We start from the raw sequence: 27,345 nt of genomic DNA on the forward strand, positions 1-27,345 counted from the left end.
CTGCTGAATGCCCTAGAACTGGAAAAGGGATTCGAGAGATGATCTTGGTACGATCGATCGGCCTTACGACATGACGTCATGAACGACGATGGGTGCCCGTTATATCTTGTTAAGGAGCTACGTATCCGCATAGAGGCGGATTTACGGAATCGCCTTGAGCGTAATGAAAAAGATCTATTATACCGAACTATGTTAAATAAATGTCATTGCTATTAATACATCTTAAGGCGAACCACATTATAAACGTTGTATGATATCTCGTTTAAATAAAGTCGTGAATAATTAGAGGTAATCGATTTAACATGTAAAATATATTCTTTGATTCACACAAAAGATTGATGAGAATTCTTTTCAAAGCGATTCGCATTAGAATTAAAGCTATAGGATGAAGAGGAATGTGTGGTGGGAATAGGACGTAATTTAAAGATAAGAGTAAAAAAAAACACCGCTTTCACCTCACATTCCCGTCATATTTGTGCAACGGTAAAACAAGAATTTTTGCTAGGAGAAATCTTTAAAAGATCGAATTAATCAAAGTTACGATTAAATGAAACAAAAAAGCAAATGATGAATACAGTGATACAAAACGCAAGTGTTTAAAAACGTATCTATATTTTTAATAAAAAATGTTAAGAATTGTTTGCATCAATAGATAATTTATTATTTTGCAGTATCACAAGATTCATTGAGATTGCTATTTAAAAAATGGTCAGAGATGATTTTGATAAATCATCAGAAGCGTACCATAATCATTATTTATTAGGTAAGACTTACAATCTATAAATTACATATTTAATATAATTTGATAATAATTGTGATCTGAATTAGCCATACAACCACTGATTGAAATTTGGTCTGCTACTAACATAAAAAAACTTGATATATTTAACTATACTTTTTGCCACGCACTTTCCTCTTCGTTTATACATTTATCATTGTTCTATAAAGGTTATATTTTCCATATGGAAATATAATTTTTCAGTTTTGAATGTCTTGAGTATTAACGGTTGAATAACAAAGAAAAATCTGACTTGTACAGTAAATACATCCGATTAATGACCATATCTGTAAACAGAAATGACAAAATTGTTATAAACACACATATATATATATATTTAGATAATTATATAAAAAATTAAGACAATAAAAAATTAAGTTAAAATTTTTTATAAAAAATTTTACTAATTAAAAACAGGTTTAAATTTTTTATTAAAGATATCTGTTCATATCTAAATTTAATATATCAATATTTTTAACTTCATACTTAAAAAATTTGACAAAATTAATATATAAATATAACAAAATTTATACATATTAAACAAGGCTCTACTCACTTCTGAAACTCCCATTCACGATTATCAAGTGGACACACCTGTCGTGTTTTCAGCCAACGTGAAATACAGTGAAAATGAAAGGCATGCTAAAAACAAAAGTAGTTACAATAAGATTCAAGTAGAAATTTGACGATCCTAACATCTCAAAATATTGTAAACCTACATTACATACACCCCAGGCTACCGTGCACTCCTCGCTAGTCGCAGAAGCCTGGTTTGCTTGACATTCGATACACAGATCCATGATGTGATTACGGCAAATAGCACAATTATCCACAACAATATCTGAAAGATGTAAGAAATTACATTAGAAAGTCTGTTACTGTGCTTACTATTATGATATACTTCGAAGGCTGTATAATAGTAATGTTTGATAGTTCTTACCCCAAGCCCATAATGCCACTGCGTTCCACTGAAACAGACATAATTAGATTTAGAGGAGGCCTAATTGCACCAACATTACTTCGACTTTAAGCATTTAAACTTTAAGCGTTTAGACTCTCCCTCTCTCTCTCTCTTTCTTTCTGAAGCCAACAGAGAGACAGAGAGGGAGAGAGTAAGCCTCGCTTAAAGTTAAAGTGTGTCTTCCAACAAGCGACACAGATGACACGTGTGACACAATGGATCATTACATCCTTATTGTTTGCCAATGTTAAACAAAGATGAAATGACTGTGTTGTACTGTGTCGCTTGTTGGAAGGCACACAAAATAAAGTTAGTGCAATCGAACTTTAGTAAACAATGCAAAGACAACAGATTGTGCCGTAAAGACGAGCAGAGTGACAAAGCGTAAATGAGGTTAGAAACTATGTTTTCACGCCGCGCAGCGACTGCAAGCGAAATCGATCATACATGATCCATATACACATGTCGACACTTACTTTTTTCACTTCGAAACGCTTCTTTTCGCCTTTCCCGCTGCTGGAGGTCGGTAAATCACACTCGTCATCGTCAATCTCCATAGTCGTCGCCATTCTTGAATGTCTGAATTTTGATTTTTGAAGCACTGGACAAGTGGCGCTGCCAGACGCGCGGTTCTTTACCGGCCAAACGGCAAGAACGGATCTTCCGAAGGTTAATTCGAAATTCGACCAAGGGACTTATCCGCGCATCGGCGCGTCTCGGCGAAATATTTATATTTGCCCGACGAGTACTTTGAAAAAAAGAGAAACGCGACTGCACGTCGATTATGACTATTATTCCAAATTAACTGTGATTGACTGTACTAAAATCTATAGTGCACGTAACGTAAACTGTCGCATTTTCAGTGCTGGCAGTAAATTTGGAACACCTATTTGCAATCGCTCCAGTACTCCACAGTATTATTGTACGTTCAGGGAGACGCTAATAGCGCTACTTCTGTCATTCTATCTTCGTTGTTTATTAGACAAAACAAGGATATTAAAACAAGGATAGAATGACACAAATAGAGCTAATAGCGTCTCTCCAAACGCACCTTATGTGTACACCTAATCTTGTAACAATTAAGCTGTAAAATTACATAAGCGAACTAGGTATTCTTGGAATATGTAACGATATACAAATGAAATTTTTAACCGACATTTGAATGTTTCTTTTATATAAATATTCGGAATATTTTGGAGTATTCTCGGAATATTTTTTTGGGATTTTAGGAATATTTCATGAATATTTCAAGAATATTTAGCGTTTGCTGGGCATGTTCATATACATATATATATATAACGTATATATGCAAATATTTTATATTTTATTAACAGATATTCAATAAGGCGACGCGAGGAATATTTGTGGTCCTTGCCACAAATATTCATAATATACTCATACTATAACAAACGTTGATTCATGGCAATAAACAGATTCACTCACCGAAAAGTTTGCGAAAAGTTCTTGGCGCCAGCCGGTCGATCCACTCGTCATAAATAAACTTGTTGCACTTAAGACACGACGATAATAATTACGCAATGTAAAGATCACCTGATATCTCATTCGACATTCCCGACGCGAATTTATACGCAGTATCTGACACTTGCTCTCGACGAAAAAATCGCACGAAAATCGTGGAATCGCTATATTTCGGTGGGAATCGACGCGACGCAAACGTGAACGATATAGCGGACTGCGCAGGCGCAGATCTATCGGCGCGAAATGCCGCTCAATGTTTTCCCGCCCTTTCGACGTTGCGTCAAACGCCACGCCGTCAGGCACCTCCTCATAGCGATGTATCTTCCTGTTTGTAAAAAACGAACAAAGAAATTAGACAGAAACCGCCAGTAACCCTCATAATTAATTACTTATTTTGAGTATTAAAAGTATTATTAATACTCAAACGATACTTTTAATACTTAAAATAAATAATTAATTGGGCAGTTAATACTAATATTAGCCTTGCAAAAATTTAATAATACTATATAAGGGACGAAAAAAATAAAATTCTCAAATAAAACACAGATATTTCATAATAATATCAAAGAACATTATCATGACCTTATATTTATCATTGTAAGTTCAAATATCAAATATATCATGATGGTGTCATATAACATCATTATGATTTAATTATGACTCTGTGTTCTATCTAGGAGCTCGTATAACTCCTAAAATGAATTTCTTTTTGGGAGTCAGGGTGCTGTTCTAAATATGAGATATGGCACCGTTACAAGTCAGAGATTATAGCAATCAAAGATACGTATATACTTACGACTTATTCGACGCAAGGCAAAATCGCCAATCACAAAACCGATATTTTGCGCGGCGATATTTCTCTCCGGCCTTTTGTCGACCTCTCCCCGGTTTTCAGACGCCTTTCGACTTTTTCGAGATCACGACGCGCAGTACACTGAATGCACATGCGCACTTTCGGAAATGTAGATTGTCACAGACACAAAGTAGGAGGAGAAAGGTGGAGAAGTTGGCAGCACTGGCCGGCAAGAAAATGGCGTAGTGTTGCTCAGTGGAAGTATACACGGGTGAGGAACGTGCTTTCGCGCGGCGTCACCGACGCGTTGCGATTAATATGTAAATAATACATGACAAATCGCATACAATCGTACTAACATAAGTCGTGGATCCGTCTTGCCTTTGTCGTGGTGACACTCGTGTACCCCGATGAGATTCCGGTGATACGTTTCTGACTGCATGTCCGCAATGGCCGACGACTCTGTCCCGCTGCCGAAGAGGCGCCAATTGGTAAACAAAGAGCACGCGCGAATCCGGCTGGACGTCATCGTCGCCGACGACGACGTCGACGCCGACGTTGATGTCGCGTCGAGTAATCCTCGAGCGGTACGATCCACGTGTTATCTCATTACACGTGTGTCATCTTACAGCGCGAGCGAACCAGGAAGTTATATACGGACGACTGGACCATAGGCGATGAAGAAATTGAGGGTCGCAGGACTTTTCAACTTGACGAGAAGATTGAGGCCAAGAGATATGACCTGAGCAATTTCAGTGGCCTCTTTCGCGAGATGACCGGACCGGAGCTGAATCTAACGTACTTGCAGAAACATGGTCTGCAGATACCACTGCTGTTCAGGGATAAATCTGGATTGGGTTTGCGAGTACCCAGCTCCAACTTCTCTGTCAATGATGTCAGAACTTGCGTCGGTAAGTCTCAAATATGAGTGAGAAATGCTCGATAGACGTTAATAACATTTGTACGACAGGTTCTAAGAGAGTGCTGGATGTTATGGACGTTAATACTCAGAAGAATGAAGATATGACTATGAAAGAATGGCAAAAGTATTACGAGGATCCCAACAAGGAACGCTTGTTGAATGTGATCTCATTAGAATTTAGTCATACCAAGTTAGAGAATTATGTACAATCGCCTGCATTAGTGCGACAAGTAGATTGGGTAGACGTAGTATGGCCAAGACATCTGAAGGAATCTCAGGTGGAATCTACGAACCTTTTAGAAGATATGATGTATCCAAAAGTACAGAAATACTGCTTAATGTCAGTAAAAGGTTGTTATACTGACTTTCATGTTGACTTTGGTGGTACAAGCGTGTGGTATCATATTTTGCATGGTGGCAAAATCTTTTGGCTAATTCCACCCACTGAAAAAAACTTGACCCTCTATCAGGAATGGGTGTTGAGTGGCAAACAATCAGATGTATTCTTTGGTGATATGGTAGACAAATGTGGCAGGATAAGTTTAACGGCTGGTATGACCCTATTTATACCGACTGGTTGGATACATGCGGTATATACTCCTCAGGATTCTTTGGTCTTTGGTGGAAATTTCCTTCATAGTTTCGGTATAGAAATGCAATTGAAAGTGGCACAAGTAGAGGAGCATACAAAAGTACCACAGAAATTTCGATATCCATTCTTCACAGAAATGTTGTGGTAAGAGTGAATAATGTATTTTATATTATTAAGTACGATGTACATGTTGTCTTGTGTATTGTAAAGCTTTATGTACTTCCACAGGTATGTCCTCGAAAGATATGTGCATGTGCTGTTAGGTAGAAGTCATTTGGATATATCTGAATCACAGCGACAGCACTTAGTCCCGCAGCACCATCAGCATGTACATGTAACGGAGTTCGAATTGCATGGCTTGAAATCTATAGTAATGTATCTGCATTCATTGCCGTCAACCAAGAAGAACGTTCCGGAACTAATGCGTGATCCAGTTGCTCTTATTCACGATGTTCGATGTTTGGTAGAGCAGCATAGACACGATAATCCAGAAGCAGCTGTAACAGGCAATCCTGTGTTACCTCCACCACCACCCTTGACCATTGTTGATAGGGTATCTATCTTTCGCTATATTAAATCGAAATTTAATCGAAACTTAATCGAAACAAATAATACCTCTTATCTAATTTGCTTATCTAATTTGCTTTGCCTTGCTTTCTTTTTCAGGAACGCTTAAGAGTAGCGCGAAAAGGTTTTGTAAAATCGCAGAGACATAACTCGGACAAGTCCGAGAGAGCATTTCCACGTAGGAGACGCACTAGATGTAAGAAGTGTGAGGCTTGCACTAGACAGGACTGTCGGGAGTGCGTATTTTGCCAAGACATGGTCAAATTCGGAGGCAGCGGTCGCGCTAAACAAACATGCCTCATGCGCCAATGTCTTAGACCTATGCTGCCTGTCACATCATCCTGTAAAGTCTGTCGTTTAGATGGATGGAAACAACCACCTGCACCATTAACGGGTATGTGTAATTTGCAATAAATTTATTTCATATTTTTTTAAAATAGACATTTCTAACTGTCATGTATCGTGTGTGTGTGTGTGTGTGTGTGTGTGTGTGTGTGTGTGTGTGTGTGTGTGTGTGTGTGTGTGTGTGTGAGTGTGTCCTGAAGTCTTTTATTTACTATAAAAATATTTTCTTTACTGTATTATAATAACTTATTACAATATGATTTTTTTTATATTGGTAAATTAAATAATTTTTATATTCTAAGTTTTCATATGATTTAAATTATATATGTAAATTGTGTGTATGTGCGCGTTTTATTTTTCCTGTATGAAATACAAACACGCCTTTATATGAACCAACTTGTACAATCGGCGACAGAAGGGTTGCGACAATTTTTTTTCGATGGGTTTCGGAATGTGGCTTGCTCATCGCGCGATTGGTTCTTACTTGTGGGTCTATCCAATTACATTCAATCGCTTTACAAGCAAGACTGAGTTCCAAAATCCATCGAAAAAAATGACGCAACCTTTCTGCCGCCAATTGTACATATAATGACTGAAACAATTGACAAAGGCGAGTTCAAGACGGAAAAGCAGCTAGGCATGCTTATCGAGCGATTGAATATGATTGGTTGGATCTATAAGTAATAACCAATTATATTCATTTGCTCGGCGAGCAAGCTAGCCGCTTTGTGAACTTGAACGCGGCCAATGTTTATCCTTTGCATGCAAGTAGAGAGGACTTCAAGCTACTCAATAACAGGAAATAATGGTTTACAGTGTTGTCACTTTGTCGGAACAAAATCATTTTCAAAATTTTATTGGTCGCGTTCAGCAGACTCAACTGTTGCGGAGCGAATCCGTGAGCGCTCGCTGCTATTGGTGTATTCTTCTAGATCATTCAATAGCAGCGAGCGCTTACGGATCTGCTCCGCAACAGTTGAGTCTGCTGAACGCAACCATTGTCTCACCTCATATATCCCTTTTCTCCTATAAATCGAATATTTAAATAATTGCAGGTAAATCTTTCCCCACAACACCATCTACTTTAATGGAATGTTCAATCTGCTTCGACATTGTACATCCAGAATGTATAGGCTTGAATTCCAAGGAGATAACTGTCAATGATGATTTGCCAAATAGTTGGGAGTGTCCAGAGTGTTATGAGCGAGGTCGGAACTCAGATTGTCGGCCGCGTCACGCAAGGGGTCGCACGCGAAAACTATCAATATCCAGTGCAGCTTCTTCAGCGCCAACGACAGATTCTGAACGAGCTATGACACCGAGTAAACAATCGAGGCTTGATCCTAACGACGTATGTAAATTCTTTTATATAGAAATTATAAAAAAATCGTTGGTGCTTTCCATTTAGTAACACATATCGACACAAACATCATTTTGTCTTCATCATTGTTCTTGACTCAGAGAATAACAAAGACACTTGTCGATTTGTATGGATTTGTGTCACCAAATGAAAAACACTCTTTATGTTTACACTAGAATAATTTTTACATATTTTCACGATTGAATCTCTAGATAAGCATAAGCCGCGTTGTATAGAGCGTTGCTGTATACATTCCGCGTGCTTTATTTTCCTCAGGCGTGGAACGATTCGCCCGGGGAGCCAGCCGAAGGTGAACAGAGAATGACTCAGCAGCGTACTCAGTTAGCTATGCAGTTGATTGCCTCGAGCAGCAGATCTTTAGTAAGGCCACAGGTGGTGGTTAGGCCAGCGCCGCCGTCGCTTATTCAAGAAACGGATGGCGAAAACGAACAGAATTTGGTGTACAATAAGACAGTAGTGCTTGCGGTATTCAGATTCCTCAGTATAAAGGATCTACTTAATTGTGCCTTGGTTTGCCGTACCTGGGCAAGATACAGTACAGATTTCAGTCTGTGGAAGAAACTCGACATGTCGCACTATAACCTTCGTTCCGTACATTTGACGGTTATTGTCCGCCGACAACCCGAGTGTCTTTCGCTGGACTGGACCAACATCAATAAAATGCAATTAGCTTGGCTGTTGGAAAGGTTACCGCAGTTACGGACATTGTCTCTTCAGGGTTGTACTTGGGCCGGTGTTCGTGCCCTGAAAAGGTGCACCTGTCCGCCTCTAGAAAAGCTGAATTTGAGTTATGTTACCTCTTTGAATGACACTGTTTTGCAAGAAATCTTGGATTCACCAACAGATTCAAGACCTGGCATTATTGATAAAACATCACGATTGAAACATCTCAAGAATCTATCTTTAGCCGGATGTGATCTCACGGATCGAGGAGTAAAATATATAGTCCAGCAATTATCGGATCTTGAAACTTTAGATCTCTCTTCGATTGGCAGGCTCACCGACTCCGGAGTAGCGCATCTGACATCGTTATCGAATCTGGCGTCGCTGAACCTAGCAAATTGCAAGTTACTCACTGAAACGACTCTCGATCATCTAGCGAAATGTGAAGCATTAAAACGCCTGGATCTGCGACACACAACCCAAGTCTCAACGCAAGCTGTCATCAAGTTTGCTGCTAAGAGCGAACATAATTTGCATGTAACGGACGTTAAGCTGGTGGAGGAAAAAAAGAAAGTTAAAACCGATTTTATGGATACGTGAAAAAGCATGGCGCTTACACGCGAACTAATGTTCAGTGCAATCCGGTTATCATCGCGTAAGAATCATCGTTTGCAAAGAATTAAAGTCATAACAGTACATCATGCTACGATCAACAACTATTTATTTTACACGAGAGAATCTCTAGGCAATGTTACAAGATGAACCTTATAACAGAAAGAACATGATAATATAGAATTTCTATTCGGATAACACTTTTATTGATATGAAGACCAAACACAATTTTAACAATAACGATTTCTTCACAACTTAGATTTCTTATTATTTTCATTCTTCTTATTGTAAATATTTACTTATTTGATCGTGTGATTTGCATATAAATATACTATGTTTATATATTTTTCAAAACTGTTGAATATATCATTTCAAAATAAATGCTTTGATTTATTCAGATTTGTCTTTTGCAGCAATATCGAAGGAATTAGTAGTATTTATTGTAATTTTGTAATTTTTTTTTATATCTCTTTTTTAAGTAAAGCTTAAATTCAAATTTTATTATACGCTTTATCTAACATCTGAAGTTTATTTCGAAAAATTGACTTGTTATCAAACGGACGTTTATTAATTTGGAATATCTCTCGTGTTCACATAAGACACATAAACTACAAATGTGTATATGTAAATACACTTGAATTTATTTTACACTAAATTCGTTCTACTTGATTACATCTCAAAATTTTGCAAAAAAATAATGCAAAATAATGATAAAATTTCTTCGATCATTATTATCTTTTTCTCTTTCTCCTTTGTATAGTTTAAATATTTCATAAAGATATTAATAATTTATTAATATTTCATTAATATTTCATTTTTTTCTTTATTCAACGTTATGTAGCATCAGATTGCAAAGGTAAATCATATATTAAAGAAAAAAATGTACGAAAATAAATGTAAGAATTCTGTCGAATCATTGTTCACATCAGAAACAGTATTGTTCACATAAGTTGTTCACATAAAATAGAAAGTACTCGAAAATAAGTATTTCTTTTGCACGAGTGTTCGAACGAATCTCGATCGAGAATTCATGGCAAAAACGACGTCATTATACACATACACGTATATACACTTATTCGCAACATGCATCAAAACATGTACCGAAATCTACTGTATTTTTTCGTAACATTAGTTCGGTGATTTTACGTGATAATCGAAGAGAGCATGTACATGCTTCGAATTTTTATTTTCAACCTGAATTTCATCTCGTGATGTTCTGTGCAAGCCAATGTATATATACCTGCTTTTTATATATATGCACAATTTAGTTTGTACTTCTTTATCCTTTCCATCCCTTTTTTAAGTGTTCTATATAAGATTTCATGTAAAGATAAAAATGATAAGTGAATTAGATACTGACTCAAGTGCCATTGTGCATTTTTTAAATTGTCTATTTTCTTTATTGTATTCCAATACGTTCAACGATTCGTTGCGATCATATCGTTTGTATCATAATATTTTAAAGAAGGTATTGCGGTAACAAACACCGTTCTCACGAATTTTGCGTGTCGCTATCTGCGCTAAAAACATTGTCGCGAGCAAAAATCGTTCTTATACAAAGAAAAGTATTTCTTTTCTTTATATAATTCAATTTTTTTGCAGCAATTTAAAATAAGAACGAAATCGCCACGATATAAAACATTGTATAATACATGTAATTCATAGACAACCATAGCGATCTCTGATTCCCAAATATAATTTTGATTTGTAAGAGCCGATCAGTTTTCCCCTCTCTCTTTTTCGTTCAATTTCTTCAATTTAAATTTTATAATTTTCAATTTTATAATTTATTAAAATAGAATAGAATTTTCGCTCGAAAAGTTTCAAAAAAGAATTTATATTGTCAGAAATAACCTGTCTGATTAGTTTTCACAAAAGAATTTTCTAAACAAAAATATAAAAGTCTCACGTCTTCTCCAAAACTATCGAATTTGTGACACATGTTAGATATTAATCATTTTTTTATTTGAAAATTCGTAGACGTTATCTACATTTAGCTTATTTAAAAATTATTACTTAGTTTATGTAGCAGTTATATTCGTAATACACACTTATATCCACAGACTTCTATAAGTTTGTGCTTATATCCCATTTCAAAAGAAAAATAACGTATAATAAAAAATAAAAAGGAAGAGAAAAAATGAAAGGAGAAAGAAACAAAATGTAACGCAAAAATCTATTAAAGTCAATTATTTGTGATTGTGTATTTAAAGAGCTACTCAGAGTCATCCAACATGGATAAAATCTTCTCTGAAATAAAAAAAGCATTTCTTAAATTTATACGTAAAGATAAAAATGTAACATAGAATAATATGTTTCTAATACTTCGTATAGTTCGCGTAGTTTACGATGCCCTATACGGAAGAAAAATATGCTAGTACAGCATTATCAATTTCCGTTAGTTATGTGAACAGAAATATTTCTTAAAAATACAAATTTTTATTTGCTAAATATTTTGTCGAAGCAATAAATTATTTCACTATAAATACACCATTTATTCTGCTAATAAAACAATAATGGTTTTATTGCTATAGCGAAGTGCATTTGTTAGATATACATATATTTTATTTTACTTTATTAGCAGCAGATTCGTGTTTAACAATTGAAAAGATCAAGCTCGTTTATTCGATCGATATTCAAAGCGTCAGGAAATGTTTTAAGTCCTTGGCTTGAATATTTACATCTTGAATTCTTAGTTAGAACATATATAGAGTTATCATTTCATCGAAGAAATTCGCTTCCTTAGTAAGCCGTTATGAGAATTTCCGCGTTCGGTCAACAATAATAATTTATTAAAAAATATGTGTGTAGCATACAATTGTCTATATTTCAATATGTGCATTTGCATACGATACAATCTTTGGAAGTATTCTTTGCTTAGGCTGTTTTTTAGTCTAACCTAGTTCGGCTAAGACAGAATCAAGATCCTCCTGCAGGGTAAGACTATCCTCTCGCTGCTTCATTAAATTGTCCTTGATCCTATCTACTTGCGCTTTCAACAGGTAATTACCCTTTTTCAAAGCTGCCAATCGTCCTTCGTGTTTCGTCACACATTTCTGAAAAAAAGATGGACGTTCAGGAACGCAATTCAGAAGTTCAATCGTGATATTTTCGTCCGCAACTCACTTGCAAATTGTTTTTACGCTTCTCAATAGGTGCTTGATCGTCGTCAGACTCGGAATCTTCTTCCTCTGATTCTTCAGACTCCGATTCTTCCTCAGATTCCGTCTCTTCCTCTTCTTCTTCCTCTTCTACTTCTTCCTCTTCGTCGTCGGTATCTCCCATCAATTTCGCCATCTTGTCCACTTGCTTCTGCAGCTGCTTGTATTTCTTCTTTTCTTCCATCAATAATTTCTGCTGCTGTTTGATCTGTTCCTTCAACGCATGTCTCTCTTTCCTGGCGTTCACAGCTTTATCTCTGTTTATAAATAATTTATTATATAATTTTACATATTATTTAATGTATTATAGACACGACCGCTCACTGTGATTTGTATGGATCTTCGTCGCACTTACTTAAAATTCTTAATTTTCGAAGTGAGAAGCTTAATCTCCCTTTGCGCACGTCTCTCTGCTCCGACTTTGGGATCTTCATCTTCCTCTTCTTCTTCTTCTTCTGTGCTCTCCTCTTCTTCCTCGCTCGTGCTGCGAACATCCTGTTTGTCTATACTCTTTTGTGACGCAATCTTGGCTACGTCCTTCGCGCTTGGACAACCAGCCAGTGCCATTCCTGCAACATTGTACCATCCTACGTCTTCCCAATCTTCTGCTAACTCCACTATCGGCTCAGCTTCAATTGGCGTAAGCTCTTCTGATAAGCAAAGCAAAGGAAAGCGAAGCAAAGAAATATGATTAATATAAGCTTATCTCCAGCAACTAACAGTAATGGGAAATTATAACTAACAATAATTATGTTGGTGTTTATTGGGAAGCATTAATATAAAGTATAAAAATGGATATGATTTGCGTAGAACTGATAATAAGGTTTTGCTTAAAAAGCGATTAATTCAAGGCGATTATAGGGAAAGTTCAGATGAGTACGCAGTTCATAAATCACTAGCTTTTAGCAAAGCGGACATTCTTAATCACTCACCAGCTTTCATACGTTTTTCTAACGTTGCGTACATTCTTTTCATTTCTTCTAATTCATTTTTAGCCTTATCTCTTTCCTCGACGGCGATGGCCGATTCTTTCTCCGCTTTTTCTGCATCTTTTCTCGCTAGCTCCACTTCCTGCCTCAAAGATTCCGTGAGTTTCTCATCCTGTTGTTTGTTTTCTTGGGTATTCTTTTGTAACTTCATACGTTCTACTTCTGCCTCGAGATTCAAAATTCTTGCCTGCACATGAAATTATTTTATAAAAAATGATCTTTAACTATTTCTTTAACCCTTCGATTTCTTCCTCATCCGAGCAGGTCAATATTAAGGTAAGATTATGAAATAGGATCCTAAGTAGGATTGAATAAAGTAAATACAAACTTTATTGAAAGCTTTTCCTAAAATACCAAATATCAAGTTACAGTTCAATTACCTGCAATCGCTTATTGTCCCGTTCTACGGTTTCTTTGTTTCTAAGTTCCATTGCGAGCATCTGCTTAGTACTTTGCAAATCATCCCTAACAGCATCAATATCATCCAATTCGTCTTGAATAACTTCTTCTACGGGTGCCTCCTCAGCCTTTTGAATTTGTTCCTCGATGGTCATTTGTCGTCGGAATTTTCTTAGTCCCTCCAGCATCGGTTTTGAGCGGTCATTCGTCCTCACAGTCTTGAGCTTCACGCCCTGTTGAATCTGTTTCAGCAGCTGATTGTGCATATTCGACTTTTCGGATTCGAATACGAAGTGGGCCTTGCCTAGCAAAGAGAGACAATCGATCATAAAACACATATATATTTTCTTGGCTCTCCATTGCCTTTTAAGAAAAAATACAAAGTTGCTTTATGAACTTAAAATATTTAATATACCATCGCAACATCTTTTGTGTAGCAACAAAAAATATACATTTTCGCAACATAATATAAAAATATAGTTTTAAATTATTTTACTTTACATTACATATATTAGAACTTGTAAAAAAAAACAATATTAAAAATATATGTAAATTGTAAAATCATATTTTTTGTCTTAAAATCTGAAACATTAGACGCTTAATTTTGAATACTGATAAAAATTGTCACCTTATTTCTTTTGAAATTTATTTATGACTAAAGGATAATAAATAAAAAGTGTTCTAGAGAACATTTCGCTCAGCTTGACAGACGCGTCATATGAAATTTTATGACAATTATTAATTAATATTTAATGTATCGACATACATTTTTAACAAATACGATGAGTACATCCGCCTCTGAATGACATCCTCATTTTTCGTCGAGGACGTCAATTCAGAGAGCGAAAAATTTTGCTCATTTATGCGACAGGAGAATAAAGGGAGAGCGGAATATTGGTAAACCCATTGACAAACATGAAGACACCAGTTAATTCAACAATAATCAATTAACAGTTTAATTAGTCCAACAGTTTAACAATGGATAAACGGTGGCTCATCTATCGACGGGGGTAGTGGTTGTTCGGGAACATTGAAGGGAGGGGACGATAACGACAAAACAATACTGCTGGCTATTTACGCTACGATTGAAACGTGGCAGGACGTGTTATGTTAATCGACATTTCTGCTTGTGTATCCAATTGATTGTATTATGTTGCCAATGTTTCTTCAAACGATTTCTTCAAACGCACGAAAAAAAACGGAGGAAGAGGAGCTCCGCAAAACACAGTCTTTCTCTCTCTACGACGATTTCTCTTCTTAAGAAGAGGACACTTTCTATAAGGGAGGAAGATACGGCCCCGTAGGCACCAGACGAGGATCGAAGAGGGTTCGACGATCACCTGCTGGATCGGCCGTGACTTTGTTCACCCTCTCGATCAAAGGCGCACTTCGGTCGTTACACTTGACGTGGTTTAGCTTCTTGCCACTCTCGACTTCCTTCATCATGCTGGCCCAATCTGGCCGTTTCCTCGGCCTGGATTTCAATATCTCCAACTTCTGCATTTGAGTCTCGTTGAGAAGCGGTATGTCCTTGAAAATCGTACGACTGGGTGGTGGTGGTGGCGGCCGTGGGGGTGGTGGTGGTGGAAAGTTCGCTCGCGACGAGCTCTTCGATAAAGTTGGTGCACCTTGACATAATATTCGATTCTCGTTATTTAAAAAAGTGTGTATATTACAATACATAAAAGTCATTATTTGTATATAAAATAAAGTGTGTAGGCTGTATATCTTACATTTTATATATCTAATAGATACAATTAAGGGATTGATATGCGTGTTCTTTAGTTTTACTTATTCCATAAATATACCCGAAATTTTATTAAAATAAAAAAGGAATACTTTGCGAACACATCAGGTTTAATCCTTTCAGTATTTGTGATGGTTTATAAATTTATATTGTTATATTTCTTATTCATGTCTGGTATCATCTGATTTATTTGTTCATAACGAAAATTATTAAATAAGTCTCGCTTTGCTTTATTTACTTATTTATATGTATACTTATAAAGTTATTCTTAATTCTGCGTTTCTACAATATTCGATCTATTCTATTATCTGATCGTAATACATCTGATATGTATCAAAAATATTTTTTGTTTCATTAAAATCTCGTAATCAAGAAAAAGGGAGTTCACTGACAATCTGAAAGGATTAAACGTTGGACATTGTGAATGACAGAATCTACGGGAAGGAATGACGATAATCGCCTTTCGTACCTGTGGTGCTCTCACTCTTTGAGAGTGGTATAATGTCGCCTCGTGATCGAGATTTCTCGATACGGATCTGTCGTTCAAGTTGCGGTCTCGAATTTGGCTCCTGTCGTCCATTCTCGCGCGGCTTCGTTGGCACCGGTCGACCACTCGGAATTTTTTCATTGATCTTTTCATTGATCTTTTCATTTGGCTGCTTCGGTATTATAGTAATTTTGCTTTGTTTACGCGGTAGTCCGTCTGACGAAGGTGCTGCCGGCTCCACGGGTTTCGGCACACTCTATTAGATCGAGAAGGAGGAACACTTAATTAATTATAGCATCTTAATAATACAAATAGAATAAGAACATTTATTTTAATTTATTTAGTCAATAGTACCAAAATATTTATTAATCTTAAAAATATTTATGCAGATAATAATTATATGCATATAATCTGTATTTGATAATAGTTATTAGGGATGCATCGGATCGTAAAATTACCGGATACCGAATATCGGATATCCGAACAAAATGTAACATCGGATAACCGGTACCCGGTCGGATATCCGATATTTTCCGGATATCCGACCGAATTTCGGGAAAATGTCTTAAAAAAAAGCCTATAGAGAAAAAATTGTAATTTTACAACAATGTATAAGATATTATAACATTATGAATATGCATACTTATTTTTAGAACATTTGTATAATAAAAAATTAACAATTTAATGATATTAAATTTCAACCGGATATATTCCCGGATACTAATGATATCCGACTATCTGGTTGGATAGTAAAAAATGCCGGATAATACCGAATAGCGGATACTTTCCGGATATCCGGTGCATCCCTAATACTTATATTGTATATTTTTTTACGAAATTATTATATATTTTATTCACTATATTTTTTTTCATATATCTTATTTCAACATCTATTATTAAATTAGTAAAACTGTTGAGTGAAAATTAAATAGTTTTAATTTTCACTCCACCGATAAGAAAACCACAATTCGACGAATCAAGTTTACGTTTTTGCGGTTACTGGCACCGACGTCTTTTCACAGTTTATGTTTTTGTCACATTCTCGCGACGCAAATCAATTTCTCTCGCTGTTTATTTTCATGTGTTATTTTTTAGGATCGCGCACGTCGAGAAGAATACGAAAGAATAATCGTCGCACGTCTCACATAAAGTAGTCGCGATTGAAAATAGAAAAAGAAAGACTCATCCTCCCTTCATTCCTCTTCTCTTGATTGTTTAAGACAGAGAGAAAGAAATAGAGAAAGAAAGAGATCCAAAGAATTTTCTTGGCAAGTCTCAAACAGTTCATTCTATCGGCTTTAAATAATTTACATTGAAGTTCGAGATGTCACGTTATGATTCGATCGTCATCGACGCAGAATTTCCACCTTTTAAAATAAAGTTCTCGTAAAATCGCCGTTCAATTTTTAGGCCACTCTCGACTAGGAATCTATTATCTTCTCTTGTGTTTCCGTGAAAATTGTTCAGCCAAAAACATTACTCATCCGCGAAATCCGCTTTCAACATATATCTGTGACGTTGCATTCGCAATTTTCGAGTATGTTCCAAGCAAAATCGCGGTATAAACGCGTTAAGAAACTGGCGGAAGACACAGTTGGTAAGCCATTTGAAATAGAAACGCGTGTTCTTTAAATAATCGTGACCCAGAGGCTTATATGCGGGCACGCGTACGACGGATCTCTCACTTTCCTTCGCGTCAAGAAAACGAAATCGCAATTGACAAACACGTGCAGCATGTCTGAAGACTTTAACGAACGGCCATGAACTACTTGAGATGCTCCGCAATTTTTCAAATAATGTTTTCTATTCTGTAACTACAATGATCCAATCAATTGCGATCATTAAATGCTCATATCTTAAATTGATAATTATCATTATTAAACTACTAAATGATATGTTAACGATATCATCACGTATAAATGATAAACAACGATATGGAGACGATTTAAAATTAAATAAAAAATTGTTAAATTCAAAGTCAAGAATTGAAAAAGATAATATGAAAACTCGTAAATAATTCTTCATCTTTATTCGCGTATGATGATAAAGTTTAATAAAGAATTATGCAATTAATATAATGAAACAAATCTCGACTAATGATGAATCTGCCATCTGAATTTAATTTGTTCTTTTGATGATTTAAAATGTATCCAAAATGGTCAAGGATATAGTAACATAATATCAAGCTGCGCAAAATCTTCACACATAATCATATAATTTCGCGCGTCGCGTATTTCGTGCGGATTGCGTATTGGATAACAACCTTGCGATTTTACGTGGCCTGTCGCCAGAAGATTGAAAGTAATCCTGAAAATTTTTTTAATGAATGCGCAGAAGAAAATAAATAAATACTGTGGTAATCTCAGACGTGTAATTTCCACATCAAGTCACTCTCATAAAACAATTCATCAGAGATTATATGTATGATTTTATAGTGGACTGCAAACGTGTTTTTGCATAATTTATAACTTGCATCAATTTAATCATTTGATAGAGAATCATATTTCATAAATTTGACCTGCACTCCCTCCCCCCCTCCCCCCGTAATGATGAAAATGTTTTGTTTAGTTTATCGTAGATTTTTCTGCAAAGAACTTATAAAGTACTGTTGAGTTTATAAATCAGGATAATGGACTATCAAAGTGTACTGTTTGCATACAACAGATCGTGTGGAACTTCGCGCCACCCGAAATGTTTATCGCGCTTACTCGTTGCAAGACACCCACGCCAGCTATTAATATCATGGTCAGTACAGTAAAGTCCGCTGACTTTGAAACCTAATACCTGAATGGAAAAAGACTGCGAAAATTGCATATACAACTCCTATCTGTTAGAAACAGAACATGTTACCCGATTTCGGAGCAAATGGAAGCTGCGATTTTCATGTTTGAATAAATCTGTTGCTTTCTTCAAATGCGATAGAGTAGTTTCAATTAATTTTCATTTCGTAATTTACCTATATATAAATGAGATGAATCACATCCAATATTTAACTTATTTTAAAATACTATTATTTGATTATAAAATTATATTACGAACAATTCTCTATTTTCCATCCTTTCGGTTTTTTACCATTTTACGAAGACTCGAAAAAGTTTAACTCCAAAAATCTGACACAAAATAAAAAATATTTCGCAGAGCTATTAAAATGATCGATTCGACATTTTATAGCGAAGCTGTTCCAAAAAGTTTCCGAAAAGAGAAGAAAATTTCTCTTGGAGCAGCCCATCTCGCGATTATCGCGCAAAAAAGATGTCATATCATCAACCCTTTGAAATTTTCCACCCACCTTCAAGGTGACTTGGGCGAAGGCCGGAACTTCCTCAGTTTTCGGCTTAGAGTCTCTACGGGAATTGAGGGTCCAGGGCGCGGTGGGCATGGGCAACGGGTTCGGGCCATCCTTGACCCACGGTGGTCGAAAGGTGGTCCTTTGCGGTGGCTGACCACCGGCGCCGGGCATCCTGCTCAGCGTCCTCTCTCACTGCAATGGGGGATGATCTTACTCCTACCCTTAACAACGCTGTGGCGGCGATGTGATCACGCTCGCTCGTGTGGTTCCGACTCGTTCACGTCGAACACGATGGTCCACGCTGTTCTCCAAAGATGATCCTCCCGAGGACGTACACGATGCGCCACTGACAGATTCCTGGACAGATAGGACTGCGATAGGTGGGGATCACGCGTGGGCGAGATCTCTGGCACGACCACTTCTCGCGAGTCTCGGGAGTTTCCGATCGCGGCTACACCTTCCCGGAGGAAGATCCTCGAAGATGAACAGTCGTCGATGTGCGATACCGCGACGGCAACCGGCTGCCGCGTTTTCGCGTTTCTTTTTCTCTCGTTCTGCTAGAGAGACTACTGCAGATCACGACGGGGTCGAGAATTTTTGCGCGAGTCCGGGAAAGATCGAGACCTGGATCGCGCAACAGGCGGACTGCACCTCCCTAACCGTACGATATTTTCGTCCATGTGACGTCATCGAGAGACATGAGCTCGAAATAGAAAGACGATCCTCTTCCCTCTAGGACGCCTTCGGCGACACGCTCGTCGAGGCCTCCACTGCCTCCGCTTCGCATCGTCGACGTCCTGCGACACATTCCGTCTGTTTACTATGCAATCGCCGATCATGACCAGCTACGAAGGTCGATCGATCTTCAGGGTCAGTCAAGCCGTGATTTCCTAATCTTGGAGGCAATTTACAATTAGACAGATGAAATTCATTTTAATGGAAGCGAATTTTAACATAAGAAGATTTTCCGATTTGTATTTTAATCAATGTTGTCAAAACGAGGAACTAAAGAGTCCAAAAGAATAGTTTATGCTGGAAGTAATACGAAAGGTAATAACAACGCGAATAGAAATTAGAACAAAAACTGAACTCAAACTCCACGCATATTTATATGCATTCTGCTGAAGACTAAGAATGAAAAAATCTCATACGTTCCAAGAAATCATTGTTACATAGTTACAAAGCTATAGATTGAAAGCAATTATTTTGTACCTTTTAAACTCGGGCCAACAGCAAAAATGCAGTAACCCTATCATATAATATAATATACATCATCAATAAAAGTTGAAAATAAATAATAGATTAATCAACAGATAGTCACGATTAAAATATAATAAATAATAAAATAAAAGATAATCAATACTGTACATGCAACATCAAAAAGTAAAATGGAAAATATTCGTTAATCACAATAAAAATTCGTTATTCACTCTTTTAGAGTCACTTTCACGGGCAAAATGCTGCGTCTTTTATTCCATTTCATATAGTAAATGAAATGTGTTTCTTGACAGTACAATTTCATTTAAAAATTAATTCAAGACCTATGATATTTTTCTGAGAGAATTATAATTTTTCGGAATATATGTGGAATATCCTCCGAGAAATATATAAATGGAATATTTTACCAATCATTTGAATATTGTTTTGACATTCTTTGTAAATATTTCGGGATGTACTAAAATATTGGTGGAATGTTTACTTTAGAACTTTAGAAACATTTTATCAATATTTCAAGAATATTTAGCATTAGTTTAGCGTTCTCTTTTGGATCTCATGTTATTAATTCTGAATTTCTCATCTGAAATGTGTTAGAAGTGAAATCCAAGTAATAATAAATTAAATCTACATAGTTATTTGGTCATAATAAACTCACGGTCAATTAAATGTTATTATAATTGTTGTGCTACAAATACAAATCTAAATTGTTTGTTTAGAAGTTCAAAATTTCTTATTTGCATTTATTCGACAAATAAGAAGCTACATAAATCAAAATATTGCGATTTCAGAAAAGAATGTTTCATGTAATTTAATATAATTATGTATAATTATATTAAAAAATTAATATACTTTATATACACAATTATATATAATAATATATAAAATATGTCTATATATATAACATTTTTTCCCGGGGTGTTATCTTTTATTTAATAATTAAATAATATTAAAAAATTTTTAAACTTAACAAAAAATTTCGAAGTTACCGTGAAATGATAAGAGCATTTTTGCGAATTAAAACTGACCTCACTTAGTTTCAAATATTAGCGTGAGATTGCGCCACCAGTTCCGTATCGAGAAGACAAGAACAGCAGAAGGCGAAACATGTGGTGAGAAAAGAACTAATTTAATTATTAAAGAAAATTAGGGTTCCTACAGACGAGCGACTTTGTAGCGTCACAATCGAAACGCCGATCCATTCATATATTATATTCATACAGTTATATTCTGTAGCGCTACAGAAAAATGAACATATTCGCGACACTTTTCTCCGTAGTTCCGTATGAACGGGTCGGCGTTTTCGATTGTGACGCTACAAAGTCGTTCGTCTGTAGGAGCCCTTAATCTTTTTATAAATTACCACAAAGTTCATATTTTGCATCAACATATAACATTTATATACCGTTTGAATTCTCCATGAGATGGACCATCACAGTTAGGTTTTTTATCGTTGTTTATATCTACAATATACAGCATTGATTTAAAATTAACACTATCTGTATCTAGACTATCTCTAATTTATTATATTATAATCATCCAAACTAATCATTAACGATATATTTAGCGACATGATTTAACGCATTATTGCCCGTCATTTACTTTACAAAATGAAAATTTCAATTCGCGAAACCTTCCGGAGAGAGTTGAACGTCACGTCGCATCATAAGAAATTGTAAAAAAAATGAGGAGCTATCTTGTTCGCAAAATGCGTGCAAAGTCGTCAAAGTAAATTAAAGCTCTATTATTGTCGTCATTATCGCTGACCCGAAAGTCCCAATTAGGCAGCAAGGGTTCGCCGGGCTCTTTTCTGGGCTGTGGGAGGGAACGAAGAATTCCGAGGAATTCTCGGCGGGTACGGCTAGGTGGTCGCCATTAATCCTTACGCGTACGCGGTGACAACCACCGAATTAGTCGGGCGATTCGTCAAAAAGCGCATTTCCGTGGGCGGGCGTGCGTTATATCCGCCGTCTCGGACGAACACATGGCGTTCCGGGCATTTCGCACGCACGCACGCACGCAGCACTCACTCATTCACGGGCGTATCTCTGCTCTGTATTGCAAGATGAGAAAAGTCGAACTTCGCACTTAGAGATATCAAAATTAGAGATTTGAAAAACGTTATTAGAAATTGCCATATATATACACACACAACACACACACACACACATATATATATGTATATATTAAATTTTAAAGAAATAAACCTTACTACACCTTATGTTAAAATAATTATTTATTTATCTAGAATGGTTTTAAATATAAAAAAATTAATTATTGATTCATACCGTCTGTCATTAAATTCATCATTCATTCATCATAGTTCTATTTATAAAATAAGTGGAGAGGAAAGGAATTCAGAAATGACACAGATAAGTTGAGACATTTCTTCTTCTTTTTCTTCTTCTATTTCTTCTTTGTCTTCTCTTTCTTCTTTTAATTTACATTTCCATTATCTAGGGACGTAATACCACAATCATCTTTGAACTGTTTTCAGCTCCTGTTTTTAGCAATGTAATATCATTTTAATCAAAATTCCAGAACTGACGCATTTAACTAACATATTTTTCGAAAAAATGACAGCACTTATTTTCAATAGTATAAAAGCTAAAAAAAAAGTGAAATCGTTTGTTTGTATCAGGCCTGTCCAAGTTTTTGCTCGCGAGCAAAACGCCTTTCTCTCTACGTCATCCTGAGTGAAACGAGGAATAAACAAAAGCAGAGACGCTGAGACTCCACCCATACATGAATCACACGTGTTCGTTGTATCATCTGCTGCGGGCAGTTATATCAGAAGCGTTGGCGATTCCGAAACGAGGTAGGAGGTTTCCTCGGCTCGATGAAGCTAGAGAGAAACCTTTTTAATTATAATACTACATATCTTAGATTTCTACGCTATATATTTATCATAGTATAACGTAGTGATGTAACTCTTCTATTTTATTATCTTGCTCTGTTTCTTTTTTTACTATTAAAATGATACATATCACGACGATATCCTTTCTTGATTATTGTAACTTTTTATATAATCTATCTCTCTCGTGTCCTCATTTCGTCGCCCCGTGCCTTTAATCCTACGATATATATGTAACAAAAGCCCAACTTGCGCCGCAAGACACATGCTCCGTAATACATCGCGAGAGAGTTGTATACCCGCTACATTACCCCGGCTGATTCTTCCAAGGCAACGTGTACGGATGTTCGCGCAAGAACCGCGAGGAACATCTCGCGACTCTCGTCTCGTCCCTATTCGCGCACTCGGGATCGTTAAATTTTTTACTCGATTCGGACTCACGAGTTCGCTATGCTCTAGAGACACGCAAGACTGATATCTACTCAAGAAAATATCCTACAATGGAAAAGAAATTCGCTATTCGTTGATTCTCGAACCCGTCATTTTATTCTGGAAGAAGTTTTCTCCTTACAGAAGAATTCTCGAATTTTACAATCGCCGACAATACATCTGACTGTAAATTACTTTCCCCTCAAGATATTTAGAATGATACAATTTTACTTTTAAGGGGGGAATTGTCATTTTATCTTTTTTTATTATATAATTCTTCACGAATGAATTATCTCGATAATTAATGTGCTAAACATCAAATTAATAGAAATAAAAGTCCAACTTACTTAAACAGTTTTAGAGTTTATGAGAATCAACAATTAATTTTGAACTTAATTTTGACTTTAAAAATATTTGCTTTCCTATATTACATGGAAAGCACGATTTTGCTGAAGTATTTAAAAATTTAAATAGATAAATCTAAGAATAGTTTTCTTGAACTATCAAAATAATTGTATAGAATATTAATATAATTGAAAGAATTTAAGCATAAAGGCAATAGGAGTCAGCGCGGTTACCAATGCCCAAATTAAGTTATTGTTTTTATTTTATAATAAAAACTTTAATTAAGAACATAATTTGAATCCGTATAGGTACGTTTCGGCTCAAGTTCGAGCCATCCTCAGCGTAAACATTTCATGTGTAAAATACTTACAAATTGTAAAAATGTTTATGCTAAGGACAGCTCGAACTTGAGCCGAAACGTATCTTATACGGATTCAAATTATACTTATGTTTTTAATTAAAGTTTTTATAATAAAATAAAAATAATAAGCTCAATTAGCTCATTGTTAATCGCGCCGACTCCTATTGCCTTTATGCTTAAATTATTTGAATTTTGAGGAATTAATTTGATATTTTAATTGTTAATATAATTGCTGGAATATCAAAATATTTCGCAACATTGCTCGACATACTCAAGCGTCCCATATAATTATTTTAATAGTTCAACAAAATTATTTTCAATTTAAAAATAATTTTATTGAACTATCAAAATAATTATATAGGACGCTTAAATATGTCGAGCAATGTTGCAAAATATTTTGATTTCAAATGCAAAATTTCAAATTTGTAAAGCATCTAAATTTTTAAAAGCTTTAGCAAAATTGTTTTTTCTGTGTACATGTACCATCAAAGAATATATCCACTTTCTAAAAAAAGTTTTTTTTATATAAAAGTGACTTCAATCACTGGCCACGTTTCACGCGAAAAAGAACGACTTTCACTCATTGTCACATCGAACTCGCTTTCCCAAAAGTTTCCAAACTTTCGTAGGAAATTTTTTGACGAGGGAGGAGTTTCGCATTACAATCTTTTCAGGAATCGCATTGCCTGGCACTGGCCCGCCAGTGCCATACTCGGCATTTTCAACCCTGAATGTGCACACGTCGCGGCGGAGAAAGAGAGAGAGCGAGTAGAGGAGACGGAGGAAAAGGGCGGCACTCATAATACATACGTGCATCGTGCGTGCAATGGCCCGTAAAAGCTGACTGGCTGCTCGGCACCCGAGAGAAGAGGGATGCAGCCACGCCAGCTATGTTAATTAAACGCGTTTCTAGCCCCCGCATAGAAAACCGAGGAAAAAAGAAAGAGTCGCGAGAGGTGGAAGAAGAGGAGAAGGAGGAGAAGGAGGAGGAGGAGGAGGAGGAGGAGGAAGACGAATAGAAGCAGGGAGATGGCAGCAAAGGAGCAAAGGAAGAAAGGAGAGTGCCAGGCTAATAACACGTCCCGTACGACGAACGCATGCCACACGCCCGTCTCTCCTTTTGCTACTTCTTCTCTTTCTTCTTCTCCTTCTTCTTCTTCTTCTTCTACCTCTTGTTCACGCACGGCGTACCGTCTTTTTGCCGCGGGGGGAATCGAGCGACGCCCGAAAGAATCGAGAGCGCGCGGACCGACGAACGGACGACGAGAGAGCGTCTGAGAAACTTTGTAGGAACTGGAGTGAAGGCAAATTGGAGTATTAATTATCCCGGCGAGAGCGTGTATGGGAAGTCGATTTGCTCTCGCTCTCGCGCGCGACGGACACAGATTGCGTCTTGACGTCTTCAAAGGGGGTTGGAAGCTGCCGGTCGGCCGCGGCAGCCTTCCCTCGTTCTCGACTGGGAGGAGTTCTCTGGCAGGACGGTTTGCACGATCTCATCCACACGACAACGACGACCACGACACGACGAAGACGACGGTGAGCGGGATAATCGCGGTGGCCGATGGATAGGTAGGGAGCAGAAACGCAAACTGGAAAAGCATCAGCCGTTTCCAGCGAGATGCCAGCCTTTATTCTTTCGCCGTAAAGCGGAGCGTGTTAATTGCGCATGGTAATTGCTGAGCGACGGGGCGGCTCGAATCGTTCACTATGTGTGGGGTATGTAAGCCTTGATCGAAATTAGCAGGCTCTTAACCGAAAGCGCTGGTAATGTAAGTAACGAGACTAGGCGGGGCATCGTAACAGGATATCGTGCGATATCGCAGGTTACGAAGAAAGCGAAGGAACAGGAAGATCCCTTCTTCGCGAATAAGAGCGAAAACGTCAGCGAACTCGTCAAGTTACTCGCTTCCATTTCGGAAGTCGCTGTCCGCTTTTTTTTCGGACAATCCAACAAGTCCTCCTTTGTCCCGAGTCAGGCTTGCGCCGCTCGACGAAGACGGGCGTCCGAATCATCAATTTATTATAACGAGGCGCGTTCGTAGACATTTGTCAGAATATTACGCCGCGCTGTGGTCGTCGGCGATGCGCCACGACGGTAATAATTCTCGACCGGAGGGCAAACGCGAGGACGCGTTCACAGTAACGGCCTCGTTCGTTCGTTCGTTCGTCCGCCGCGAAACAAGTTTTTCGGTAATTTCGCCGGCCGGCTGTCCGCTCGCTATCCGTCTTTGCTCGCCGCTCTGACAGCGTCCCGTTGCGGATAATCACTTCCTGGGCCTAATGGCCTACGGTGGAAAAAAAAGGCGTCCGAAAAACTCGCCGATTGTCCATGAGAAATTAATCAATATCGCGAATACTCCCGCGATTTGTCAAAATCCGAAAGTACGTCGGTTGTCGCGGTACTTTGATCTCTGACGGAAAGATGGATGTCTTGATAGAGAATAAATTGCTCTTTCTTTCTAAGAACTGAATTCTAAAACTATTTTAATGATAATAATTTAGTGTTTCGAATTCTAAATTAACTATAGCAATACGGTAGAATAGAACTGTAGAAATTTTCTTGTTCATTAAAACTATCCTAATCCGACATTTTTTGTGTTTAATGTTCAGGATTAGATTGCAAAACTTCTCTTCTTTTTCGTATCGAGACCAGATTGCCGAACTTCTCATTGTCAATGTCGGAATTAGATGGCGAAACTTCTCTCGACGGTACTCGTCGAAGTTTCATTCCAACAATGCCGGCGTTTTCCTTTGGTACAAAAAAGTTGCATTAACGATTCCCGGAGTTCCCTTGTCACACAAAAAAATCGAGAGCTATTCGAAAGGGCGGTTGAAGTCACGCCGTCGACAAATTAGCTGCCGAAGGGCTGCCGGCCATAAGAGGTACCGAGGGGTCGCGGGTCGCCTATCGTCGTAGACGTCGTTTCAGGGAAACGCACGTGGATCAAGAGGGCCGGGAAAGGAAGCGACAGAGTG

The 27,345-nt window shown here is 37.1% G+C and overlaps 4 protein-coding genes across 4 annotated transcripts; 1 reads left to right on the top strand and 3 right to left on the bottom strand.

Annotated features, from left to right (window-relative positions):
• On the bottom strand, positions 1 to 4,453 carry LOC108724923 (uncharacterized). Its single transcript, XM_018451627.1, has 4 exons — positions 4,371 to 4,453; positions 4,015 to 4,098; positions 3,183 to 3,543; positions 1 to 18 (listed from the first exon to the last, which is right to left on the bottom strand). Exons 1-4 carry the CDS (start codon positions 4,451 to 4,453, stop codon positions 13 to 15), a joined length of 534 nt encoding a protein of 177 aa, XP_018307129.1. The 3' UTR covers positions 1 to 12.
• Positions 806 to 2,337, bottom strand: Roc1a (Regulator of cullins 1a). The gene is made up of 5 exons (XM_018451686.1): positions 2,216 to 2,337; positions 1,719 to 1,746; positions 1,498 to 1,619; positions 1,335 to 1,420; positions 806 to 1,065 (listed from the first exon to the last, which is right to left on the bottom strand). The coding sequence occupies exons 1-5, from the start codon at positions 2,306 to 2,308 to the stop codon at positions 1,053 to 1,055; spliced, it is 342 nt and encodes a 113-aa protein (XP_018307188.1). The 5' UTR covers positions 2,309 to 2,337; the 3' UTR covers positions 806 to 1,052.
• Positions 4,237 to 9,339, top strand: LOC108724960 (Lysine demethylase 2). Its single transcript, XM_018451685.1, has 7 exons — positions 4,237 to 4,502; positions 4,643 to 4,922; positions 4,982 to 5,669; positions 5,754 to 6,078; positions 6,192 to 6,486; positions 7,493 to 7,788; positions 8,074 to 9,339. Exons 1-7 carry the CDS (start codon positions 4,452 to 4,454, stop codon positions 9,079 to 9,081), a joined length of 2,943 nt encoding a protein of 980 aa, XP_018307187.1. The 5' UTR covers positions 4,237 to 4,451; the 3' UTR covers positions 9,082 to 9,339.
• A 2,316-nt stretch (positions 9,340 to 11,655) lies between these two features.
• Positions 11,656 to 19,336, bottom strand: LOC108724964 (ABC transporter F family member 4). The gene is made up of 8 exons (XM_018451696.1): positions 19,166 to 19,336; positions 15,859 to 16,132; positions 14,983 to 15,270; positions 13,624 to 13,946; positions 13,187 to 13,430; positions 12,610 to 12,823; positions 12,220 to 12,511; positions 11,656 to 12,149 (listed from the first exon to the last, which is right to left on the bottom strand). The coding sequence occupies exons 1-8, from the start codon at positions 19,334 to 19,336 to the stop codon at positions 11,988 to 11,990; spliced, it is 1,968 nt and encodes a 655-aa protein (XP_018307198.1). The 3' UTR covers positions 11,656 to 11,987.
• Between the last annotated feature and the right edge of the window lie 8,009 nt (positions 19,337 to 27,345).

The sequence above is a fragment of the Mycetomoellerius zeteki genome, unplaced genomic scaffold, assembly GCF_001594055.1.
Source record: "Mycetomoellerius zeteki isolate Tzet28-1 unplaced genomic scaffold, Tzet1.0 scaffold316, whole genome shotgun sequence".
Taxonomy (NCBI): domain Eukaryota; kingdom Metazoa; phylum Arthropoda; class Insecta; order Hymenoptera; family Formicidae; genus Mycetomoellerius; species Mycetomoellerius zeteki.

Coding starts and splice junctions, on each gene's coding strand:
- LOC108724960 (XM_018451685.1), top strand. CDS start 4,452: ATGTCCGCAATGGCCGACGACTCTGTCCCGCTGCCGAAGAGGCGCCAA. Junction 6,487..7,492: donor ACCACCTGCACCATTAACGG/GTATGTGTAATT, acceptor AAATAATTGCAG/GTAAATCTTTCCCCACAACA. Junction 7,789..8,073: donor CGAGGCTTGATCCTAACGAC/GTATGTAAATTC, acceptor TATTTTCCTCAG/GCGTGGAACGATTCGCCCGG.
- Roc1a (XM_018451686.1), bottom strand. CDS start 2,308: ATGGCGACGACTATGGAGATTGACGATGACGAGTGTGATTTACCGACC. Junction 1,747..2,215: donor AGCGTTTCGAAGTGAAAAAA/GTAAGTGTCGAC, acceptor TGTCTGTTTCAG/TGGAACGCAGTGGCATTATG. Junction 1,421..1,497: donor TAGCCTGGGGTGTATGTAAT/GTAGGTTTACAA, acceptor TTTTGTTTTTAG/CATGCCTTTCATTTTCACTG.
- LOC108724964 (XM_018451696.1), bottom strand. CDS start 19,336: ATGCCCGGCGCCGGTGGTCAGCCACCGCAAAGGACCACCTTTCGACCA. Junction 12,824..13,186: donor AGAAAAACGTATGAAAGCTG/GTGAGTGATTAA, acceptor ACAATGTTGCAG/GAATGGCACTGGCTGGTTGT. Junction 12,512..12,609: donor TCGAAAATTAAGAATTTTAA/GTAAGTGCGACG, acceptor ATTTATAAACAG/AGATAAAGCTGTGAACGCCA.
- LOC108724923 (XM_018451627.1), bottom strand. CDS start 4,453: ATGCAGTCAGAAACGTATCACCGGAATCTCATCGGGGTACACGAGTGT. Junction 4,099..4,370: donor AAGACGGATCCACGACTTAT/GTTAGTACGATT, acceptor AAAACCGGGGAG/AGGTCGACAAAAGGCCGGAG. Junction 3,544..4,014: donor TGCCTTGCGTCGAATAAGTC/GTAAGTATATAC, acceptor TTTTACAAACAG/GAAGATACATCGCTATGAGG.